The sequence below is a fragment of the Globicephala melas genome, chromosome 10, assembly GCF_963455315.2.
Source record: "Globicephala melas chromosome 10, mGloMel1.2, whole genome shotgun sequence".
NCBI classification, from domain to species: Eukaryota; Metazoa; Chordata; class Mammalia; order Artiodactyla; family Delphinidae; genus Globicephala; species Globicephala melas.
In genome coordinates, this window is record NC_083323.1 from 11,824,278 (window position 1) to 11,846,326 (window position 22,049).

Sequence of the window (22,049 nt, forward strand, 5' to 3'; positions counted from 1 at the left end):
CAGTCTACCTGGTGCTTGTAGTGGTTGAGAACAACTTTTATTGAGAGTCTAGGGTTTTAATCGCTTAATGTTACCAGTTCTTCACAACAGTATAATGGCATTAACATTGCTATTTTACAGATTAAGAAACTGGAGCACAGAGAAAGTAGGTAGTAACATGTTTAAACGTTTACAGCTATGGTAAGTGGCAGAGCTAGGATTCAAATGATCTTCTAACCATACACTCCAGCATTGCCCTTTGTGAAATACGAAATTTGTTGGGTCTCAGATGGATTTGATAATATTTTAGATAATGTGAAAGTAGTGGAATAAACAAATTTGTTTCCATTGGCAAATAATACATTTTCAAAAATTATTATGTCTTCATAATTTACACGGTCCTTTCCTGCACGGTTATCATCTTGAACCTTACTCAAAAACGGCATCACTAAAATCGTTGAGTTGCAGTGGCCTGCATTCTGTGTGAAATAAAATACTGTTTTTGTCCTCTCAGTATTTAATTTCTCTCCTTAAACTTTTGTGTAGATAATATAATGACAGTGAGATGGCAGAGTATTGAATTGGTTTGTTGAAGGATTACTGAAATATCAAATATAACCCGGATTTGTCTGTTTCATGTAGCTCTCTTCAGAGGTTTTTTTTTCCAGTCATTTAAAAATAACTTTAGGGCTTCCCTGGTGGCTCAGTGGTTGAGAGTCCGCCTGCCGATGCAGGGGACACGGGTTCGTGCCCCGGTCCAGAAAGATCCCACATGCCGCAGAGCTGCTGGGCCCGTGAGCCATGGCCGCTGAGCCTGCGCGTCCGGAGCCTGTGCTCCGCACCGGGAGAGGCCACAACAGTGAGAGGCCCGTGTACCGCAAAAAAATAATAATAATAACTTTAGAAAAACAGTCTTCTCACTCATTTGTGTCTTCTTACTTTTTCAACCAGAGAGTTAGAAATGTAGGTAGGTTTTTCTGAAATTTGGAAAATCTGACTTTTTAGTATAGTTGTAAATTATGTTGCTTCTGGAAAGGCAGTTAACCAAAGAATGTCTCTGTTTATAATTTCCTGCCAATCCCTGTAGTGAACTCATGTGGATAGTAGGAGGATTGGATGCATTCTGCTCTTTCTGTCCTCACAGTTAGGTTTCCACACAATGGGGACACCATCTTACATGTTCTGCTTTATTGAAAAAAATATTATTATTGTTATGAGGGGATAAGGAGAAATAGGGGTTGAAGTTTTAAATGGCGTGGTCGGGGAGTTGACATTTGAGCAGAGATGTGAGGGAGGTGTACAAGTCTACAAACCCTGGGATACCTGTGGCACAGGACTGCCCTGGGCACCGTGAGGGGTACAGGGCAGAATAAAAAATAGTCCTTCTTTCAGAGCATTTTCATTTTAATTGGATACACTGATAAGAACTAAAAGGTAACTGTAGTTTATTTTTCCTCTCATCTTTCACACAAAATCTTAATTTATTTTCTAGGGAAGAAAGGAGTTGTAGATAAATCTTTATTAGATTCTTGTTAGGCGAGGTAGAAATTTTATTTGCATAGTACTCCCTATTGTCTATTTTTTAATCTTGTGGACAAGAAAGTTAATAGACTACTAAATTAGGAAAAAGAGAAATTGTGTCTAGTTTTGTGGGCTACAAGAAAAAGTTAATTCATTTTCTCAGATGAGATATACTTAAACTGCTTAGCCTGTGACATTAAAACATTTTCATATAAACTTAGAGGTAAATTCTTGCCTAGAAATAATCATGTGGACTGTTATCTCTCATAGTTTGTCCGTGAGCTGTAGTGCTTCTCTCCTGAACTTGTAACTTTGTTTTTTTGTTGTTTGTTTGTTTGTTTGTTTTTAAATTAATTTTTATTGGAGTATACTTGCTTTACAATGTTGTGTTAGTTTCTACTGTACAGCAAAGTGAATCAGCTCTACGTATACATATATCCCCTCCTTTTTGGATTTCCTTCCCGTTTAGATCACACAGAGCATTGAGTAGCGTTCCCTGTGCTATACAGTAGATTTGAACTTATAACTTTGGAATATAGCCTGGAAATTTAATAGAAGTCTGAAAACCATATAACATTTTTAAATTATAATAATGTATGCCTGGGGAAATTTTTAGACATTGCAGAGTGTATGAGCTAAATGCAAAATCACTCCTATCTGAATTTCATTCCTATAGTATATAAACATAGTGTTTTTTAACATTTAAAAAAAAAATTCCTGTGTGTAACAAAATATACTACCAAGAATTTCTTCTTGACCTCCTAACAGAGGTTTGCATTTCCCTTTTTGCGGGGGAGAAATAGTTCAGCCTCTGCCTGTCTTGCATTTCTTTGAAACACATAGTGCCAAGGCCACACGTGGATCCTAGAAGAAGGTTTGACCTTCCTTCCCCCATCTCCCACTGCTAATTGACATGTTTATTCAGTTGACTGAGCCAGCTTTATCAAGACTGCCTCTGCGGGAGAGTTAATATTGTGCTTTGTGTGCCAGAGCAGCGTCCCCAGCAGGGCTGAGGTGGAGAATGGAGGCTGTGGTGAAAGAGAAGAGAAAGAGGAGCACAGTCGGAGCATTAGAAGTCCCCTTTGCTGTGTTCATCATAGCTGGGCAACAGTGTCTTTTAGCCTTGGTGTGTTATTTCGTAGACCCGTCCTGTGTCTCTAAGAGTATATTTATGCCTAGAGTTGGAGTGTAGATCTATGGACACCTTTGGCGCTCTTATTCACCTTCATTCACCAACCCACCTGAAATGGAATTTTCTCTTTTGTATCTGTCCTCAGGCCAGCAAATCCCGTGAGGTCTTCTGAAGCAGTGTGCTTCATGTGGGTGGGTGGGTGGGTAGGTAGGTAGGTAGGTAGGTAGCACTGAATAATTTGAAAGAGAAGGAAGAGAATTATTTTATTTCCTTCTTAGGACACCCAGAATAGCTAAGGAGAAATCATTTACAATACCCTGACCTTGAGATCATGAAAAGAACTTATTTAGTGATGAGTAACAAGAATGATTTTTTCCCTGAAAAATTATGGGTAAAAATTTAAGGTCTTGCTAGCATAATTTTTAAGAACTAAATAAAGGGAAGGATTTTTATGTAAAGCAATCCTTAGTACCATGTAGACGTGATTCTTAGACACCAGAGACAGCCTGAATTTTGATGCTGTATAACTTTAAAATGAAAGACAAGCCTTTTTGTCTCTAGATAATGTCACTACCATTTTCTTAAGAACAGCACAATAATTCAGTGCTTCAGCATATGAAGCTTCCGCTTCCTCTTACTGGTTACATTTTTCATTTTTCGTCATTCTCTTTTATATAAAAAATACTTTGTAGGCTTTATTACAAAAGTAATATGTACTTATTAGGAGCACGAGGAAACTTTGGGGGATTTTGGAGAGATATGTTCACTGTTTTGATTGTGCTGATGATTTCATGAGTGTACATATGTATTTCAGAACTTACCAAATTGTACACTATGAATAAATAGCTGCAGTTTATTATAGAATTGTCCCTCCGTATCCACAGGGGATTGGTTCCAGGACCCACTGCAGATACCAAAATCCACGGATGCTCAAGTCCTTTGTATAAATGGCATAGTATTTACATATAACCTGTGCACATCCTCCCATATACTTTAAATCATGTCTAGATTACTTATAATACCTAAGACAATGTAAATGCTCTGTAAATAGTTGTAAATACAATTTAATAGCTGGACTATGGCAAATTCAAGTTTTACTTTCTGGAATTTTTTTTCCTAATATTTTTCAATCTGTGGTCATTTGAATCCATGCTGCAGAACCCACAGATATGGAGAGCTAAATGTATATGTCAATTATATGTCAGTAAAAGTTTTTAATATTTTTGTGATTTGATTACAAAAAATTGGACTTATGGTTAATATGTATTTCAATTTGTTAATGAGATTAAGCACTTTTATCATACAGCCATTTGTATTTCATCTTCTGTGAATTGTTCAGTTATATTCTTTGCCTCTTTTTTTGTTGATTTGTGTGTTTCTCATCAGTTTGAATAACTTACTCTTGACTTAGTGATGGTAACCAGTGTGTCTGTCTTACCTTTGCAGCTATTTTCTCCAGTTGGTTTTTCTTTTGACTTTAAAATCTTCCCCTCCTTCCCATCCTCTCTTCTTTCTTTCCTAACTTCCGTAACCAAATCTTTTTTTTTTTTTCTGGTTTGTAGGTTTCCTATCATACTTAAGAATCTTCCCCACCGCAGTAATATTCCTAATATTTCTTATATTTTCATAGTTTTAGTAGTTATATTTTAATTTTTTTTTTGCATATGCAGGTTGAGAGTTGAGGTTTATTTTTTTCCATTGGGTATTCAGTTTTTCACTTATTAAAAAGTCTTTCCTTCCACCCATTGAATTGACTTGATGCCTAAATATTCGCTGTAAATGTTTATGTCTATCTCTGGATTCTTTTCTATCTCATTTATCTATTGTCTGTCTTTAAGCCAGTACCACACTGTTTTGATTACCATCACTTTATAAGTCTTGAACTCAGGTAGTTTGTGTTCTTTTTCAGAATTGTTGTGACTATTCTAGGTCCTTTGCATTTCTATATAAATTTTAATAACAGCTTGTCAATTTATGCAAAAATACCTGCTGAGATTTTGATTGTGTTTGTGGGGTTTGGGATGCATGGTCATCTTAAGAATATCCAGCTTTCCAATCTATGATTATATATTTCTCTATTTATAACAGCCTTTGTACATTTGTTCTGTTTTATTTTATGCAGATTGTCGTAATGATGGTTGAACCTTCCTTTAAAAATATTGTGAGATCTTTCTCCAATTCATTTTGTTTGCGACAGTATGAGTTTATTAATGGCCATTAAGTTAATGTTGAAAACCTGGGATGATGTTTAGACAGTGCTGCTGAAGTTCTGTTTCCTGCAACTCTCAGTGGGTAGAGAATCCCTTCTTAAATTGAGGGGGAGAAAGGATAACCGGGAGTGAGAAAGAAAGAAGAATAATTACTTCCTGGTTTGAAGGAAGTGATGCTCATGACTCGGAGGATTTTCTTTGATCCCTAATGATTTGATATCTAAAATATAGGGGGGGGCTTCCCTGGTGGCGCAGTGGTTGCGAGTCCGCCTGCCGATGCAGGGGACACGGGTTCATGCCCCGGTCCGGGAAGATCCCACATGCCGCGGAGCGGCTGGGCCCGTGAGCCATGGCCGCTTAGCCTGCGCGTCCGGAGCCTGTACTCCGCAACGGGAGAGGCCACAACAGTGAGAGGCCCGCGTACCGCAAAAAATAATAATAATAATAATAATTAATAATAAATAAATAAATAAATAAATAAAATATAGGGGAAGGGGAAACCTATCAAAGTGCTAACATTTTTAAGCATTTGACCATCTCTGCCAACTACTTCCAGAAGAACAGTGGCTCCAGACTTTGCAGACTTGTATATCTTTAGTAAAATAAGGGCTCTGCCTTTTTTGGAATAGAATGGGAGGTCAGGAGGTCAGTTGTTGAGAAGAAAGGGCTTTATGAAATCTCTTACACAAGGTTTAAACTCCTCTTTTGTATCTGAACTTAGACTGAACAGAAGTAAGACAGGGGCTGTGGAGCCAAAATGGCTTCTAACAATTTCCTGTAGTTACTGTATGTTTAGTGATATTGCATGTATCACGCTGGATCCCAAGTAAACATCTGGGAATGGATGTCATGTGGAGAGGTATCCTGCTAGCCTTGTAATGCTAGCAGTAATTATGAGAAATTTTTTTGTCTGGGGAATTTTTTTGTCTATTTCTAATTTAAGGAAAGGGTTTTTTGTTGGTTTATTTTTTATTAACCTAGTAGCCAAGACTTAAATAAATCTCTACCTTGAAATCCAAAGGTTAATTTTTTTAATAATATGATTTCTGCTGAACTCTGTGTTCTTAAAATCTAGAGGTCTATATTGTCTGGTTTTGAGAATTTAATTTATACTGTCATTCTGCCTATTGCTATGAATTGTAATTTAGTGAAATTGATTTGTTTTCCCCTAAGAATCACTAAAGGGATAGAGAGTGTTCTAAGGAAAATACTAATGGTCCAAATGAATTTCAACTCTTGTAATTTATCTTCTGTGAGAAGTTTCCTGGCATTTAAAATTTTTTGGTGTAAAGGAAGATCTTTGGCCCTTTGGCAACTAGTCAACTTTAATATGATCACGGACCTGTCTAGAAACCACAAATAGACCGAAGTTGGGTATGTTTGTGTGTCTCCATACATACACCTGTAAGTATACATATAGCAGTATTTCCCCTAATCCTGAGGCAGTAAGTAAGTGTTCCATTTTACCTGAGCAATGAGAGAATATTAAGGGAATTTTGTTCACTCACCTTAAAAATAATTATATGATGAGAATTTAAAGTCAATTTTTCTCCTTATTTTCTCTTTCTCTATTTGTTCTAGGGTAACCAGGAGCCAACAACAACTCCTGACGCAATGGTTCAGCCTTTTACTACCATCCCATTTCCACCACCTCCGCAAAATGGGATTCCCACAGAATACGGAGTGCCACACACTCAGGACTATGCCGGCCAGACCAGTGAGCATAACCTGACCCTCTATGGAAGCACGCAAGCCCACGGGGAGCAGAGCAGCAACTCACCCAGCACACAGAACGGATCTCTGACGGTATGTGAGTGATGAGGTGGCGAGCAGAAGGCGGCGTGTCGTCGTCGTTGGTCGTATTGAAATCTTCTTTTTAATCATCACACCAGAAAACTCTTTGAAATAGTTTTGCATTTACATTACATTACATAGCGCTTATGTAATTTCAGTTCTACTCTAAGCAGTGTAATTAGAAGATAAGGATTTAGCATAAAGCTCACGGTCATTGCCCAGGAGCTTACAGTCTAGAGAGGGGACAGACAGTACGACAAGGTAAGTACAGTGATGGGAGTTAACTTAGCAGGATGCTGCTCTTTTCAGCTTCCCAGGTAACCTTCGTTGTGCGGAATCTCACGGTCCCTTCTCTGCCCTCATCGTACAGAATCTGTCAGCAGCGTTCTACACGTTGCCTCCCCCTCCTCCTTGAAATACTTAGTTGTTGGCTTTCATGACGCTCCCTGTTTCCCTCCTAAGCACTAGAAGCTCTTTCTTGGTCTCTTTTGTTGGTTCCTCTTTCTCTGTTCAGCTTTTAAATGTTGTGGTGCTCCAGGGCTGAGTCCTAGGACCCCTTTCCCTCCTATTTCATATGCTCTCTCTGTTGTATAATTATACTACTGAATTCACCTAGTTGCTCAGGCAAAACCTACGAGTCATTATTTCTTTATTTCTTTCATCTCTACATCCAGTCCATTAGCAAGTCTTGGTCCCCATAACCCTAGAACATTTTCTTAACTTCAGCCTCTTTCTCTTCATCCTCAGACCATAGTCTTAAGTGTGCATGATTAAGAGCTCAGCACTTCTGCCAGAGTTTTTGGGCCTGAGTCCTAATGTGACTCCTACTTAGCAGTATGACCTTTGGCCAGTTATTTAATCTCTCTGCCTTGGCTTGCTCATCTGTAAAATGAATAGCACCTATTTCAAGTGGCTTTTAGGAGACTTAAAAGAGTTTAATACACGTGAGGTGTTTATCATCATCGTCACCACTCTAGTCCAAACCTCTTCACTTATTTTCTATATTACTGTTGCCTAACTTATCACATAGCAGCCAAGATACTTTTTTTTTTTTTTAATGAAAATAATGCTAATTTCCTGCTGGACTCTAATGGTTTCCTAACAGAATAAAATCCAGACTCTGTACTTGGTTTACTAATCCCTGGCCCCAGCCTACCTCTTTGACTTCATCTCTTACTACTTAGTAAGCAAGTAAAGGAAGTGTCATAAATTAACAATAGGTGTGTTATCACATCATACAGATCACTTCAAATGATTATGAACTCACAGACTTAACAGAACTGCTGGAAAAGAAGAAAAAAGAAAGAATAAAATACATAAATCAGAGGCTTTATCAAGGTATTTTAATGACTAAGTCTATTTCTTAACTAGTTATCAGTCTTTTCTTTTTTCTATTTTCTATTTCTTTTTAAGTCAATTTTGGTAATTGATGTTTTTCTAGGAATTTTTCTATTTCATCTTAATTATTCTTTTGGTATAAAGTTACTCATAATAATAATCCCATTTTCTGTAATTTCTTTAGCGTCTGTAGTGATATCCCCTCTTTCATTCTTGATTTTGGTAATTATGTCTTCTTTTTTTCTTGGTCAGTCTAGCTAAGGTTTATTGATTTTGCAGCTTGTTCCAGAAAACCAGCTTTTGATTTCATTGACCTTTTCAAAAATCTGTTGTGTTTATATGTCACTGATTTCCGTTCTGATCTTTACTACTTCCTTCCTTCTACTTGCTTTGGGTTTGATTTGGTCTTTATTTTCCTAGCTTCTTGACTTGCAATGTTGGATCATTGATGTTAGAATTTTATCCTTTCTAATATGTGTTTAAAGCTATACCTTTCCCTTTAAGTTTCCCTATAGCTGCATCCCATAAAATGTGATATATTGTGTTTTCATTTTCATTCAGTTCAAGATATTTTTAAATTTTTCCTTTGATTTCTTCTTTGATCTTGGTTTACATAGACGTGTGTTGTTTAATTTCCCAATGTTTGAGGATGTCTCAAGTTTTTTTTCTTTAATCCCTTTGTGCTCAGAGAATATTCTTTGTATGCTTTGAGTCTTTTTAAACTTAGTGAGACTTGTTTTATGGCTTAGTAGGTGGTCTGTCCTACAGAATGTTCCTAACCAGTTGGGCCTTTTATCAATATGAAATGTCCCTCTTTGTCTCTATTAATATTTCTTGTCTTAAGTCTATTTCGTGTGATATTAATATAACTACTTGAACTTTCTCATGATTACTATGTGCATGACATCTTTTTCCTTCATTTTGTTTCAAACTCTTTGAATCTAAGATGTGTCTCTTGTAAAAAACATAACATCTGGATCTTACTTCTTTTTCCAGTCTGAAAATTATTGCCTTTTTATCAGAGCATTTAGTCTATTTACATTTAATGTAGTTGTTAATGTGTGTGGATTTATGTCTGCCATTTTACTATTTGTTTTTATATGTCTTATGTCCTTTATTGTTCCTTCTTTACTGATTTATGTTAATTCTTTCTGTACCTTCTAAATCCTTTTGTGATTTTTTAAATTAGTTATTTATTTGTGTTATTAATGTATTTTCTTAGTTCTTGATCAAGGATTACATCTTTGAGTTATCACAACCTGCTGATGGCTGTGTGTATATGTGTGTGTGTGTGTGTGTGTGTTATTCTGGTAAAATATAGCAGCTTTGATCCAATATAGCTCTATCCCTCACCATCCTTTGTGCTGTTATTGTCATATATGTAGATAGATAGATAGATATAGATATAGAGAGAGAGAGAGAGAGCACTTCATACATATATACGAAGTGCTATAGTATTACAGTTACTACTTTAAAAATCTTCTATTTTTAAAGAAATTTACCATTTCCAGTGATTTTCTTAGCTTCCTATGGATTTGAGTTATTTTCCGATGTCATTTCCTTTCAGCTGGTAGCACATCTTTTAGTATTTCTGTAGACTAGGTCTGCTTGAAACAAATTTTCTGTTTTTGTTTACCTAGAATACCTTTATTTTGTCTTCATTTTTGAAGGCTAGCTGTAGAATTCTTGGTTGACGTTTTTGCCCCAACTCCTCAGCCCTCTGGCCTCTGATGAGAAGTCAGTTGTTAATCCTGTTGTTGTTCCCCTGTATGTGATGAGTTGTTTTTCTCTTGCTGTCTTCAAGATTTTTTTGTTTGTCTTTGGCTTTGAGCAATTTGACGCTGATATGTCTAGGATAAATCTCTTTGTTTTATCATACGTGGAGTGCATTGAGATTTTGAGGTCTGTAGATTGTTTGCCCTCAAAATTAGCAAGTTTTTGAACGTAATTTTTTCAAATATTTGTTCTTTCCTTTTGTTCCTCCTCCTGGGACTTTTGCTACAAGTAATGGGGATGCTTGTTCCCCACAGGTTCAGATTCTGTTTGTTTGTTTGTTTGTTTTTAAGCTGAATCTAAACAGAATCTAAGGTTCTACTCATTTTTCTTCAGTCTTCTTTCCGTTCTTTTGATTGGATCATTTCTGTTGATCTGTTTCAGTTTACTCTTTCTTTTTTCCGCCATATCAAATCGGCTATTAAGCCCATCTAGTGAATTTTTATTTTAGTTAATGTACTTTTCAACTCTGCAATTTTCATTTAGGATTTCTGTATCTCTATTGAGATTCCTTACTTGTCATCGTATTTCCTTTAATTCTTTGAATACATTTGTAATTGTTACTTTGAAGTCACCTGCAGACTCTAACATCCAGTCCTCCTCAGAGCCCGTTTCTAGTTACTGCTTGTTTTCTTGAGTTGGGGCCACACTTTTCCTGTTTCTTTGCATGTCTTGTAACTTTTTAGTAAATTAGACATTTTAGTAATATATTTTAACAACTCTAAAGTTTTTTGGTTTTGTTTTTGTTTTTGAGAGGTGTAGGTGAGTATATATGTGTGAGTTTTAAATAGTTTGCCTGTACTTAAACTGTGGGCTCCTCTGTGGTGTGCAGCCACTGATGTGTCTGCTTAGTGATTTTCATTCTCGTTTTTGCTTTTTAGCCTGACTGGGAGTCACCCCTGTGTCTCCATAGCCTATTGGTCAGCCAGTGATTTGGGCGTAAGTTGTGCTTAATTAAGCACCTGGAGTGTGGAAAGCTTCCACCCTCTGCTGATCTGGTTTTGGGTTGGGAAGTGCATTTCACAGTACAGCCAGTTCTCAAGTATGCCTTGGCTTTTTCTTTCTGTTGGGCCCTTTTATGTCTCCCCTCCTCATCTGCATATGTTCACAGTCAGCCAGGGATGTGAGGAGATCATATCTAGTTATTCTACTATTCTCTCATTTCCAGGATCTTCCCTTCAGATTTCTAGCTGATCCACCACTCACCCCAATCAGACCACAGCCTCAAGCTAGAAGAACTATATTTCCCCTGTTAGGTTCCCACCAAGTGTGCCACTTTAGCAGACAAGTCTGTGGTTTTCTACTGCGCCCCCCACCCCAGTACCCCAAGTGGAGTCCGCCCCCTCTGGCAGCAAAGCTGCTGGGTTTTGTGGCCCAGCCCTATCCTGATGAGCTCTCCCAGAAGAGCTGAGGATTAGAGGGTGGGGTTAGTGAGTTGGAGTAGGCCCAGGCAATAAGTTTGTAGACTCCTTCATGTTTTACTCTAAAGCTCTAGCAACTTTTCAAGAAACTTCTCTATTTATTTTCTGCCTCTGATTGATTTCCAGGACCGTGAAATGACTGACAAGTTTTCTTATTGTTTTGAGGAGAGGATTCACTGACCTCTTCATGCCATCAGAGCCAGAAGTCCCTTCCTTGAATCACTTCATGGTCGTTTGTACTGCACCTCTCCTCACCACTGCCCATTTATTTCTCTTTCTCTTTTTTTCCCTATTGCCACCGTTTCCCATTGTTTCAGATTCCTGGATTATGTGTCTCTAATGACAGTATTAACGGCGAGCTCTGTTCCTTAATATAAATATATACAGTTAAGACTTCTGTTCTTCATCCATATTAGAAACTATTCAGTATATAATTTTGCATTATATTGACCAATTTGAGTTTCTAAAGATGTATCGAAATAAGATTAGGAATCCTTAAGAATAGATTGTGAATTTATTGGTGCTGAGGAGAAAATGGAAAATCCTTGAGTTGTGCCTGCAAACAGAACACAAGTTCTGTCATTTTAGGAAGTTGCTAACAATAAAATGGGAAATTATTAGGAAGCTCTGGTTGAAGATACTTCTTTTTTTTTTTTTTTTTTTTTTTTTTGCGGTATGCGGGCCTCTCACTGTTGTGGCCTCTCCCGGTGCGGAGCACAGGCTCAGCGGCCATGGCTCATGGGCCCAGCCGCTCTGCGGCATGTGGGATCTTCCTGGACCGGGGCACGAACCCGTGTCCCCTACATCGGCAGGCGGACTCTCAACCACTGTGCCACCAGGGAAGCCCAATACTTCTTACGTTTTTAAGTGTCCATTTTAATTGTGAGTGTGAATCCACTGCTCTTAAGCCATTTTACCTTTGGAAGTTGTGTGTGGGTGTGTGTTTCTCAGGGGAGGTGGGGTGTGTTTAGAGAGCGATCGAGCAGTAAGTAGAGCAGTATATTGTAAAACCTACCTAGATTTGACAACCTTATAAATTATTCTGTTAAACCTTTACCTTCTACTTATATGTTTCATAAAAAGAGTCTGGTAATTCCTGTAGCCACTTAAATTCAAAAGGTAGATAAGAAGCATTGTTATTTATAAATAAATGATATCTTAAATTTGTATATAACACTTTTCAGTTGAAAGCTTGATTCCACAAACACTATTTTATTGTGGCTCATAAAATAGCCCTTTGTGGTATGTTATTGTTTTTCTACTTGGGGAATTCAAAGTCTTTACTCTCCAGTCTGCCACTCTGACTCCCCATCTCCAACTCAATGGAAGTGATCGTGAATATATGCACTGGTCCTCTGAGCAGATGCTTGTGCATCTTTTCCCGCTCAGTCCAAGTGTTAGCTCTGCTGGGAAGCCCTGCTTGACTTTCCTAGGCAAAGCCAAATTCATGTATCCTTCATTTAGGCTCAGGTAGACTTCTGAGCTACCACCTTCTGTGGAACTTACGAGGTGTGATGTTTTTTGTTCACTTCTGTCTCCCTAACTAAACTGTAAGCTTCTTTTGCATTCCCCGACTTGTCATAGTACCTGGCACTTAATAGTTACTCAGTAAATATTTCTTGGGGAAAACAATGAAAGAAGATACAGGTGTGCCATGGGAGGTCTGAGGAGAGAGAAGTGAGCTCCTTGTGAAGATGGCATTGATCTGGGCCTTGTATTATGGGTGACTAGAATTCAGACATGTTTAGATGGTGGTGGGAAGAATTAGGAAAGTCATTTCTCAAAGCAAAGTTGGAGAGATGGGAAAGATCAAAATGTCTTTGAATAAAAGCATGGGTTTCTGTTTGGTTGAAGCTTGGGTGCTTGGTGGAGACTAGTGGGAAATAGGTGGGAGAAAGGTCCCTTGAGAGTACAAATTGGGAAGAGCATTTGAATGCCTGGCTGAGAAATCACTTTATTAAAGGTATTTGAGCAGGAAATGGAAGTGAGCAGAATTGTGCTTCAGAAGATTAATCTCTTGCATGTACAAGATAGTAGAGGAGCAGGAAGACTGGTTAGGAAAGGGTCTTATGGTTGGAGTTGATAATGGGGTTCTGGATTAGGGGTTGCAGTGATTATATACAGGAGGAAGTGAATTGAAGAGAAATTATGAAGATAGAATAAACAGAATTTGACAGCTGATTGGATAAGTAAAATAAGGAGATCAGAGTCAAAGATTTTTCATCCTTATTGCAATAACTATATCTTGAATAAAATCATTTTACCCCCCAAGTTTCAGTTTCCTCACCTATCAAATGAAGGTACTAATTCCTACCTGACAGAATTGTAGTGAGAATAAATTAGAAAAGCTTTGGAGATTACTTGTTTAAATAGTTATCGAGATAATCGCTTTTACTGTCTTTTTAAATCAGCTGTCCTGGTTGATGTCGTTTATTTGCGCTTTTTATTATTGTGTATTTTAATAGATCTTGTTTATGTTGGATAGTCCCATCTTGTTGATGGGGAGAACAAAAAGAAAGGATTTCTGACATAAAAATGAGAAATAAGCAATGACATCTGGAGTTTTATTTTCAAAATATATTTTAGAAATTGATTTTAACATTGGGCTAGATGCTTCTTGTACTCTTAAGATGAGAGCTTGTTTTGACAGTCCTTTGGTCCTGTAGTGTGCATTAGCAAGAGAGATAGCAGTCAGGCGGCTCCCAGCTGGGTCTGCAGAGGCTTGATTATCGCTGAGCCTGCCTGCGGAGAAGAAAGGACCTCAGTTCCTGTATGTTTAGATATTTTCCAAATGCCAGCAGGCGTAAATAGCCGAAGTATTGGAAGTAGATAAGCTTTGGTGAGTGATCTTCAGATACAAGATTTATATTTGTGTACATATTCTGCCAACCTATTGGATCATACTTTCCCTGAGGGCAGGAACTATTACTTGCCCTCCTCTTATTACTCCCAGTGATACACAATGGACATTTACTAAGTGGTTTTTGAATGAAAAAAGAAGCTTATAAAGGCAGAGTAAGCTGCTAGTCAGTAACATCTTTTGAAGTATTTGAACAGAGTTGTTGGTGCATCTAAATTGAGGGAATAGTTGAGTGGTCGCTGTGCTATATCGTAATCTGCTGTAGATTTTATAGCCCTCCTCACTGGTGGGCCTTTGAGCACAGCTCCAAGTAAAGATGACTCAGACCCCATATTGTTCATCATCCTCAGTTTCTTCTCTTTTTTGTACACCCTTTCTCTGGAGTTGAAGCCAGATTTCCTTGCATTTCTCTACCATCAGAAGATCAGTCTAACCGTCCTCCCTTGGAATTACCCGCTGACCCTTACCTGAAGATGCCTTGTAGATTGGTGACCCATCAAATGTAGCCAGGAAGTTATACCACTTAACAGTGGGTCCATTTGCCCACACCAGGACTTCTGGAATATAATGGTAAAAATGGGGCCCATATCCTTCTCTCATGTTGTGTATTGTTGGGCGATGTTACCTTCAGCCTGCAGCGTAGGTATGATCATTAGCATTTTCCATCTCCAGGCTAGAGTTAGAGGCCTGGGACAACAGAGGATTCATTCATGCAGTCATCCAGTTTTCCAAGAGATGGAAAAGCTGCCTATGAGCAGCTTGGCAAGTTCACAGCTGGATTGATGAGGAAACTATAGCCTGGTCTGAAATGCAAAAGTTGCTGCAGAAAACCACACTCAGAGCCAGGCATGCATATTTTTCAAGAGAGAAAATTGCCCTTTGGTTCACGTAAGACTCAAGACACCCTTTCAGCAAATTGTTAATATTGTTAAGTTGTGATTGTTGCTTCTTCTCTTTTGCATGCCTTCATTTATTTATTTTTATTTACTTATTAATTACTGATTATTATTACCCATTCTACCCCCACCCCACCCCTCAAAAAAAGAAACTGAAGCTGAAAAGTTTTGAGAACGGTCATACTCTGCTCTACTGGCCCTTGCTGCTCTCCCGTATGTTAGGGTAAGATTAAAGAAGCACTGATGATTAACTTAGTAGTGCAGTTTTTCTTAACCTGTCTACAAGAGTTGTGCATTTTCCGTAAATATTTGTACTATCTTTTGAAGTCGGTAAACTCTGTTTAGAATCACTGAATTTTAAAGCCAAAATAGATTTTAGAAATCATCTCACGCCCTCCTTTTACAGCAGAGGTCAGCAGTTTTAAGCGACTTGAACAAGGTTACAGCTAGCTCAAAACAGAGCTGGGACTCAGGAAATCTGCTTGAAGTCAAGGGCTTTTTTTCTGCTTCCCCATGTAAATTATAAAAAATGAAAGGCATCTCTAGACATGGTCTTAGTTTCCACTTACTCTTCAACTTTAAACCCAAGAACTTCAACTAGAACATACTTACAGATTTCTTTCATTCTGAAGCGTACATTAAAATATTAAAGAATCATTCAGTTAAGTATAAAGTTTTTAAAAATTGAGGTTATTGTCTCTGGTGTTTCTCTCTATATATAATTTCTACATAATTCTGACTCGTGGTTTTAAAAAAGTGACTTGCTGTGGTTTTTGTTAACTGTGATACTGGTTTTTGTTTCCTGGGGTAATATATGGTAATATTACATATACAAATGATGCCATTTAGAATTCTTTTTTATAACACTTTGACCCACCGAGAAAATAGAACTAGATATTTTCTTTTTTGCGGTACGCGGGCCTCTCACTGTTGTGGCCTCTCCCGTTGCGGAGCGCAGACTCAGCGGCCATGGCTCACTGGCCCAGCCGCTCCGCGGCATGTGGGATCTTCCCGGACCGGGGCACGAACCCGTGTCCCCTGCATCGGCAGGTGGACTCTCAACCACTGCGCCACCAGGGAAGCCCCAGAACTAGATATTTTCTGAAGAAAATTGAGTTACTAGTTTATTGGGGAAATGTTAGCTGACATTTAAATGCCCAAACAAGACTAGATTCTCAGAATTTGACTTGTACCAATACTCAAATACACAGAAGAAATACTTAAGCATTTCTCTTTAAAATAACTAAATCTAAACGTACTTTTGCTCAAGTAAGGAATTATTCTACATAAATGGAAATTCAATTTTTTATGCCCCCAAAATTGTGTTTGGTGTTAGCACTGGAAAAAATAATTTTATATGCATAGGTATTCTTGGTATGTTATTTTAGCACTGTGAAATTACCCTGATTTTCAGTAACTAAGTATATAAGCCAAGATTTCACTTTTTAGAAAGATATTCTATCATGTTAGGAGTACTCTTTAAGAAGGAATTCATAAGATCTAATTCCACCAGTTTTAACCCAGTATATACTCCATTATAAACATTTATAAAATTGCTTTAAATTTTAGATGCTAACAAGTCTAGTTGGTGGATCTTCATGGATTGTAGTACCAGATTTTTCTTTAAGGCACTGTAAAGTGACATAATGAAAAGTGTCCCAACTTACTTTCTAAAATATTATCAGGAGAGACTGAATATTTTTTAAAGCTGTTTTTTAAAAACTGTTTCTATTTATATAATATTGTGGTTAGGGCGCTTGAGCTAGGAAACCAGATTGAGTTAGGTTTAGCTCCCAGCTCCTTCCATTTGTTAAATGTATAACCCTGAGAGAATTATAACTAATGCTCATTTTCCTCACCTGTAAAACTGGTGATACTAGTTCCTAACTCATAGGGTTGTTTTTAGGATTAAATGAGAAAATGTACAGCAAGTACTTTGTATAATGCCTGGCACATAACAAATATTCAATAAATATTAGCTATAATTCTATTGGTATATAATTATTACATTTCAAAGAAGGTGTTAATACGTAGTTCTTAAGTTAAAATAATACAAATTAACAGGCTGTCCAATTATATATCTCTTTTCTCTTTTGCCATTTTTTTCCCTCATACCCTTGGGAGCTTGTGCTCTAAGGGCCATCCTGATAAAAGCAGTATTTTTCAAAGTGAATTTTATATTTTGATCCACAAAAATGAATGAATGAGTGAATGAATGAATGATATATATAATATATGTTTAGGGAGAAAGGTGAGTTTTTTGTCTTCACAATTCACAGGAAACCTTTTAACTTTGTTTAGTCCAGTATTTCCCAAATTTATTTGACCCTGAAACTCATTTTCTACAAAATACCAGTTAACATCCTGCAGAACTGTCATTCTACCCTTTGGGAAGTATTGCTCTATGATTTTTGAAGCATGTATACACACACGTATCCTTTAGATGTACTTAAAGCTGTTTTGGGCAATGACCTTTCCATTAGATTTTTCGGGTATAAAATACATCAGTCTTATTTAATACAAGTTTGAATCATTCAAAATGGAAATAGTGTGATATAGAAAAATTAATGACACTTCACTTTTGTGCAAATTTTAAACTGTTAACAAAATTCAACTGAGTAAATTTAAGAGCTCATATTGGCTTTATTCAGTGATTCATGAATTCGGTGGCATCCAATCTAGCACATAGAAAGGAGCTCTGAGTAAAATTGTCATTATATGCAGATGACATGATATAGAAAACCCTAAAGACTCCACACAGAAACTATTAGACCTGATAAACCAATTCAGCAAGGTAGCAGGATACACGATTAACATTGCATTTCTTTCTTTACACTAACAATGAAATATCAGAAGGGGAAAGTAAGAAAACAGTCCCTTTAAAATCACATCAAAAAATAAAATAAAATAAAATAAAATACTTAGGAATAAACCTGACAAGGCGGTGAAAGAATATGCTGAAAACTATAAAACGTTGATAAAGGAAATTGGAGATGATTCAAAGAAATGGAAAGATATCCCATGCTCTTGGATTGGAAGAATTAATATTGTTAAAATGGCCACACTACCCAAAGCAATCTACAGATTCAATGCAATCCCTATCAAATTACTCATGACATTTTTCACAAAACCAAAACAAGTAGTCCTAAAATTTGTATGGAACCATAAAAGACCCAGAATTGCCAAAGCAATCCTGAGGAAAAAGAACAAAGCTGGAGGCATAACCTTCTCAGACTTCAGACAATACTACAAAGCTACGTAATCAAAACAGTCTGGTATTGGCACAAAAGCAGACATATGGATCAATGGCACAGAATAGAGAGCCCAAAATAAATCCACACACCTACTGTCAATTACTCTTCAACAAAGAAGAGAAAAACATACAATGGAGAAAAGACAGTCTCTTCAGCAAGTGGTGTTGGGAAAGCTGGACAGCCACATGTAAATCAATGAAGATGGAACACTCCCTCACACCCCACACAAAAGTAAACTTAAAATGGCTTAAAGACTTAAATATAAGACATAACATCATTAAACTCCTAAAAGAGAACATAGGCAAAACATTCTCTGACATAAATCATAGTAATCTTTTCTTAGGTCAGTCTCCCAAGGCAATAGAAATAAAAGCAAAAGTAAACAAATGGGACCTAATCAAACTTATAAGCTTTTATACAGCAAAGGAAACCATAAACAAAATGAAAAGACAGCCTATGGACTGGGAGAGAATATTTGCAGCAATGCAACTGACAAGGGTTTAATTTCCAAAATATACAAACAGCTCATACAACTCAACAGCAAAATAAACAACCCAATCAAAAAATGGGCAGAAGACCTAAATAGGCATTTCTCCAAAGAAGACATACAGGTGGTCAATAGGCACATGAAAAGATGCTCAACTTCACTAATTATTAGAGAAATGCAAATCAAAACAACAATGAGGGGACTTCCCTGGTGGTCCAGTGGTAGAGAGTCTGCCTTCCAGTGCAGGGGACGTGGGTTCGATTCCCTGGTCGGGGAACTAAACTCCTACATTCCGCGGGGCAACTAATCCCACGTGCCACAACTACTGAACTCGAGTGCCTCAACTAGAGAGCCCGTGTGCCGCAAACTACAGAGCACACGCACTCTGGAGCCCACGCGCCACAACTAGAGAAGAGAAAATGCGCACACCACAACTATGAGAAGCCTGCTCACCACAACGAAGAGCCTGCACTCTGCAACGAAAGAGCCCATGTGCCGCAACGGAGATCCCACGCGCCACAACTAAGACCCGACGCAGCCGTGAAAATAAGATAAATGTTTTTTTAAAAAAAGCAATGAGGTAGGGGCTTCCTTGGTGATGCAGTGGTTGAGAGTCCGCCTGCCGATGCGGGGGACACGGGTTCATGCCCTGGTCCGGGAAGATTCCACATGCCACGGAGCGGCTGGGCCCGTGAGCCGTGGCCGCTGAGCCTGCGCGTCCGGAGCCTGTGCTCCGCAGCGGGAGAGGCCACGGCAGTGAGAGGCCCGCGTAACGCAAAAAAAGCACAAAAAAAACAATGAGGTATCACCTCACACCAGTCAGAATGGCCATCATTAAAAAGTCTACAAATAATAAATGCTGGAGAGGGTGTGGAAAATGGGGGACCTCCTACATTGTTGGTGGGAATGTACATCATTGCAGCCACTATGGATAGCACTATGGAGGTTCCTTAAGAAACTAAAAATAGAGTTGCCATATGATCCAGCTGTCCCACTCCTGGGCATATGTCTGGAGGAAACTGTAATTCAATGTTCACAGCACCCCAATGTTCATAGCAGCGCTATTTACAATAGCCAAGACATGGAAGCAACCTAAATGTCCATCAACAGATGAATGGATAAAGAAGACGTGGCATATGTATACAACGGAATACTACTCAACCATAAAAAAAAGAATGAAATAATGCCATTTGCAGCAACGTGGATGGACTTAGAGATTATCATACTAAGTGAAGTAAGTCAGAAAGAGAAAGACAAATATCATATATCACTTATATGTGGAATCTAAAATATGATACAGATGAACTTATTTACAAAACAGAAACAGACTCAGACATAGAAAACAAATTTATGGTTATCAAAGGGGAAAAGGGAGGGGATAAATTAGGAGTTCGGGATTAGAAGATACAAACTACTATATATAAAATAGATAGACAACAGTATGTGTATATATATATATAACTGAATCACTTTGCTGTGTACCAGAAAGTAACCCAATATTGTAAATCAACTAAACTTCAATTGGAAGGAAGGAAGAAAGAAAGAAGCTCGGAAAAGCTGTACAGGATGAGATTTTATAGGCAGAGGGAACAGGAACAAGGAGGTTATACTGGGCATTTGCTGATTGGTTAAAGCATTTCCTTATATGGAGCAAAGGAAAATCTTGGAGCCTTGGATTCTTGGGTTAGGTAACTTCTGCTGAGTAGACAACTTATTGGTTGCCCTAGACCTTTCTTTTCTGGGAGAGCAGAGCATAGAAACTTAAGTTTTGGTTTACTGACATGGGGATTTGCTTGAGCAACTTCATCTTGAGTCTAATGTGATCCCTTTAAGAAAACCAATATGAACCTTCCCAGATAAGAACTCTGTTAATAATTGCTTAATTTCAAATCTGTATGAATTGTGTGGCAGTTCATGTGGCAACTCTACTTTTAAGCAATTAATAGAAATATCTATTATCTTTGATAAGTTTGGTCTTAAACTTTGCAGCTTTTACAACCATGTCCCTTGCACTATATGTGACTGATTTTATAAAATTGTGAGAATATCTAATTCATCCTATGAGGAGGATTCACTTACACCTTGACTGAAGACCAATCCCCTATCCAAAAGAAATTGAACCCAACTAGGAATCATTTATATTTTTGTTCGTAAAACGATGAGCTCTTAAGGGAAAATGCTACAGGAGATGAAACTTTGTGACTGGCCTTTTGCAAGTAAAAAAGATTTACAAATTAAACTATTTCTAATTTGGGAATAGATAATAGTACTATTAGGTTAAATGTTTTTTTTCTTCATCATGCCAGCAGTTTGAAACAGATGGGCTTTTCAGCCCATTTCTGACTCTTGTAAGTGGTCTGGCCCACATGTTTAATATGAACAACAGTATTTGTCTACAGTTGTGCCTGTATGTAGTCTTAAACCAACTAAACATTCTGTGTTCTAATATTCTGTAGGGCTTAGAATCTGACATCCCCAAATTCTTTTTTCTTTTCTTAGAACTCTTTGTTTTGAAATAGTTTTAGACTTACAGTAAAGTTGCAAAAGGAGTACAGAAAGTTTCTCCATGTTCTTTATCTAACTTCTTCTGATGTGAACATCTTACATAGGTATAGTACAATTTTCAGAACCCAGCAATAAGAAGTGTAGGTACAATATTATTAAGTAAAATATTCAGTCACCAGTTTTCTGTTCTGAATCCAATCCAGGATCCCACATTGCACTTAGTTGTCACGTCTCCTTATCCCAAAATATTTTAATCATCCTCAGCTTATATCTGAAGTAGTTCTAGGCTCTGAAGAACAGAGAAAGGAAAAAATCTTGTATTTATAGATTTGCTGTAAGATGATTAGCATGTCTCATTTCTGAGGTCTCTGCTTGTTCTACCTCAGCCTTTCATGTATGCGTTGGAGAAGGGCTATAATGCAAGCTCTTCCTTCTTGAGACACTAAGATTATTATTGAAAGCGAGCCTTGTTTCCCAAAATATTTTATACAAGTCAGCTCAAAACAAATATAGGCTGTGTTGACCTATTTTGCTGCCTTCATTAAAATATGTGCATATAGTATTATAAGATTTTATTAAACACTTGTTTCAGGTTACTTTTGAATACATCCATCTAATTTTGCTTCCTCTAAAAGTACAGTAAATGGTGGTTGTGTCTGTGTGTTTTTAGGAATATAAAAAATAAGAACAGGAGAATTAATCATTTTGGAAGCTAGAAAGCAGATGGCCAATTAGTAACTAACTTAGCAGACCCAAATGAGTTTATCCCTAAGCCAGTAGTGGGAGAAAGCTGAGAAATGATTCAGTTTATACCACAAAAATTTGAATTTCAGAAACATGACTCCAGGGACTTCCCTGGTGGTCCAGTGGTTAAGACTC

At 37.6% G+C, this 22,049-nt stretch overlaps 1 protein-coding gene across 21 annotated transcripts in view; it reads left to right on the forward strand.

The window, feature by feature from the left end:
- The window catches only part of RBFOX2 (RNA binding fox-1 homolog 2), a 261,511-nt gene that overhangs the window by 190,260 nt on the left and 49,202 nt on the right, over window positions 1–22,049 (forward strand). For all 21 annotated transcript variants that reach the window (XM_060306880.1, XM_060306881.2, XM_060306882.1 and 18 more), the window contains one exon: window positions 6,424–6,648. In XM_060306880.1, coding sequence (XP_060162863.1) covers window positions 6,424–6,648 — 225 coding nt within the window. The remainder of the gene's footprint in view (window positions 1–6,423; window positions 6,649–22,049) is intronic.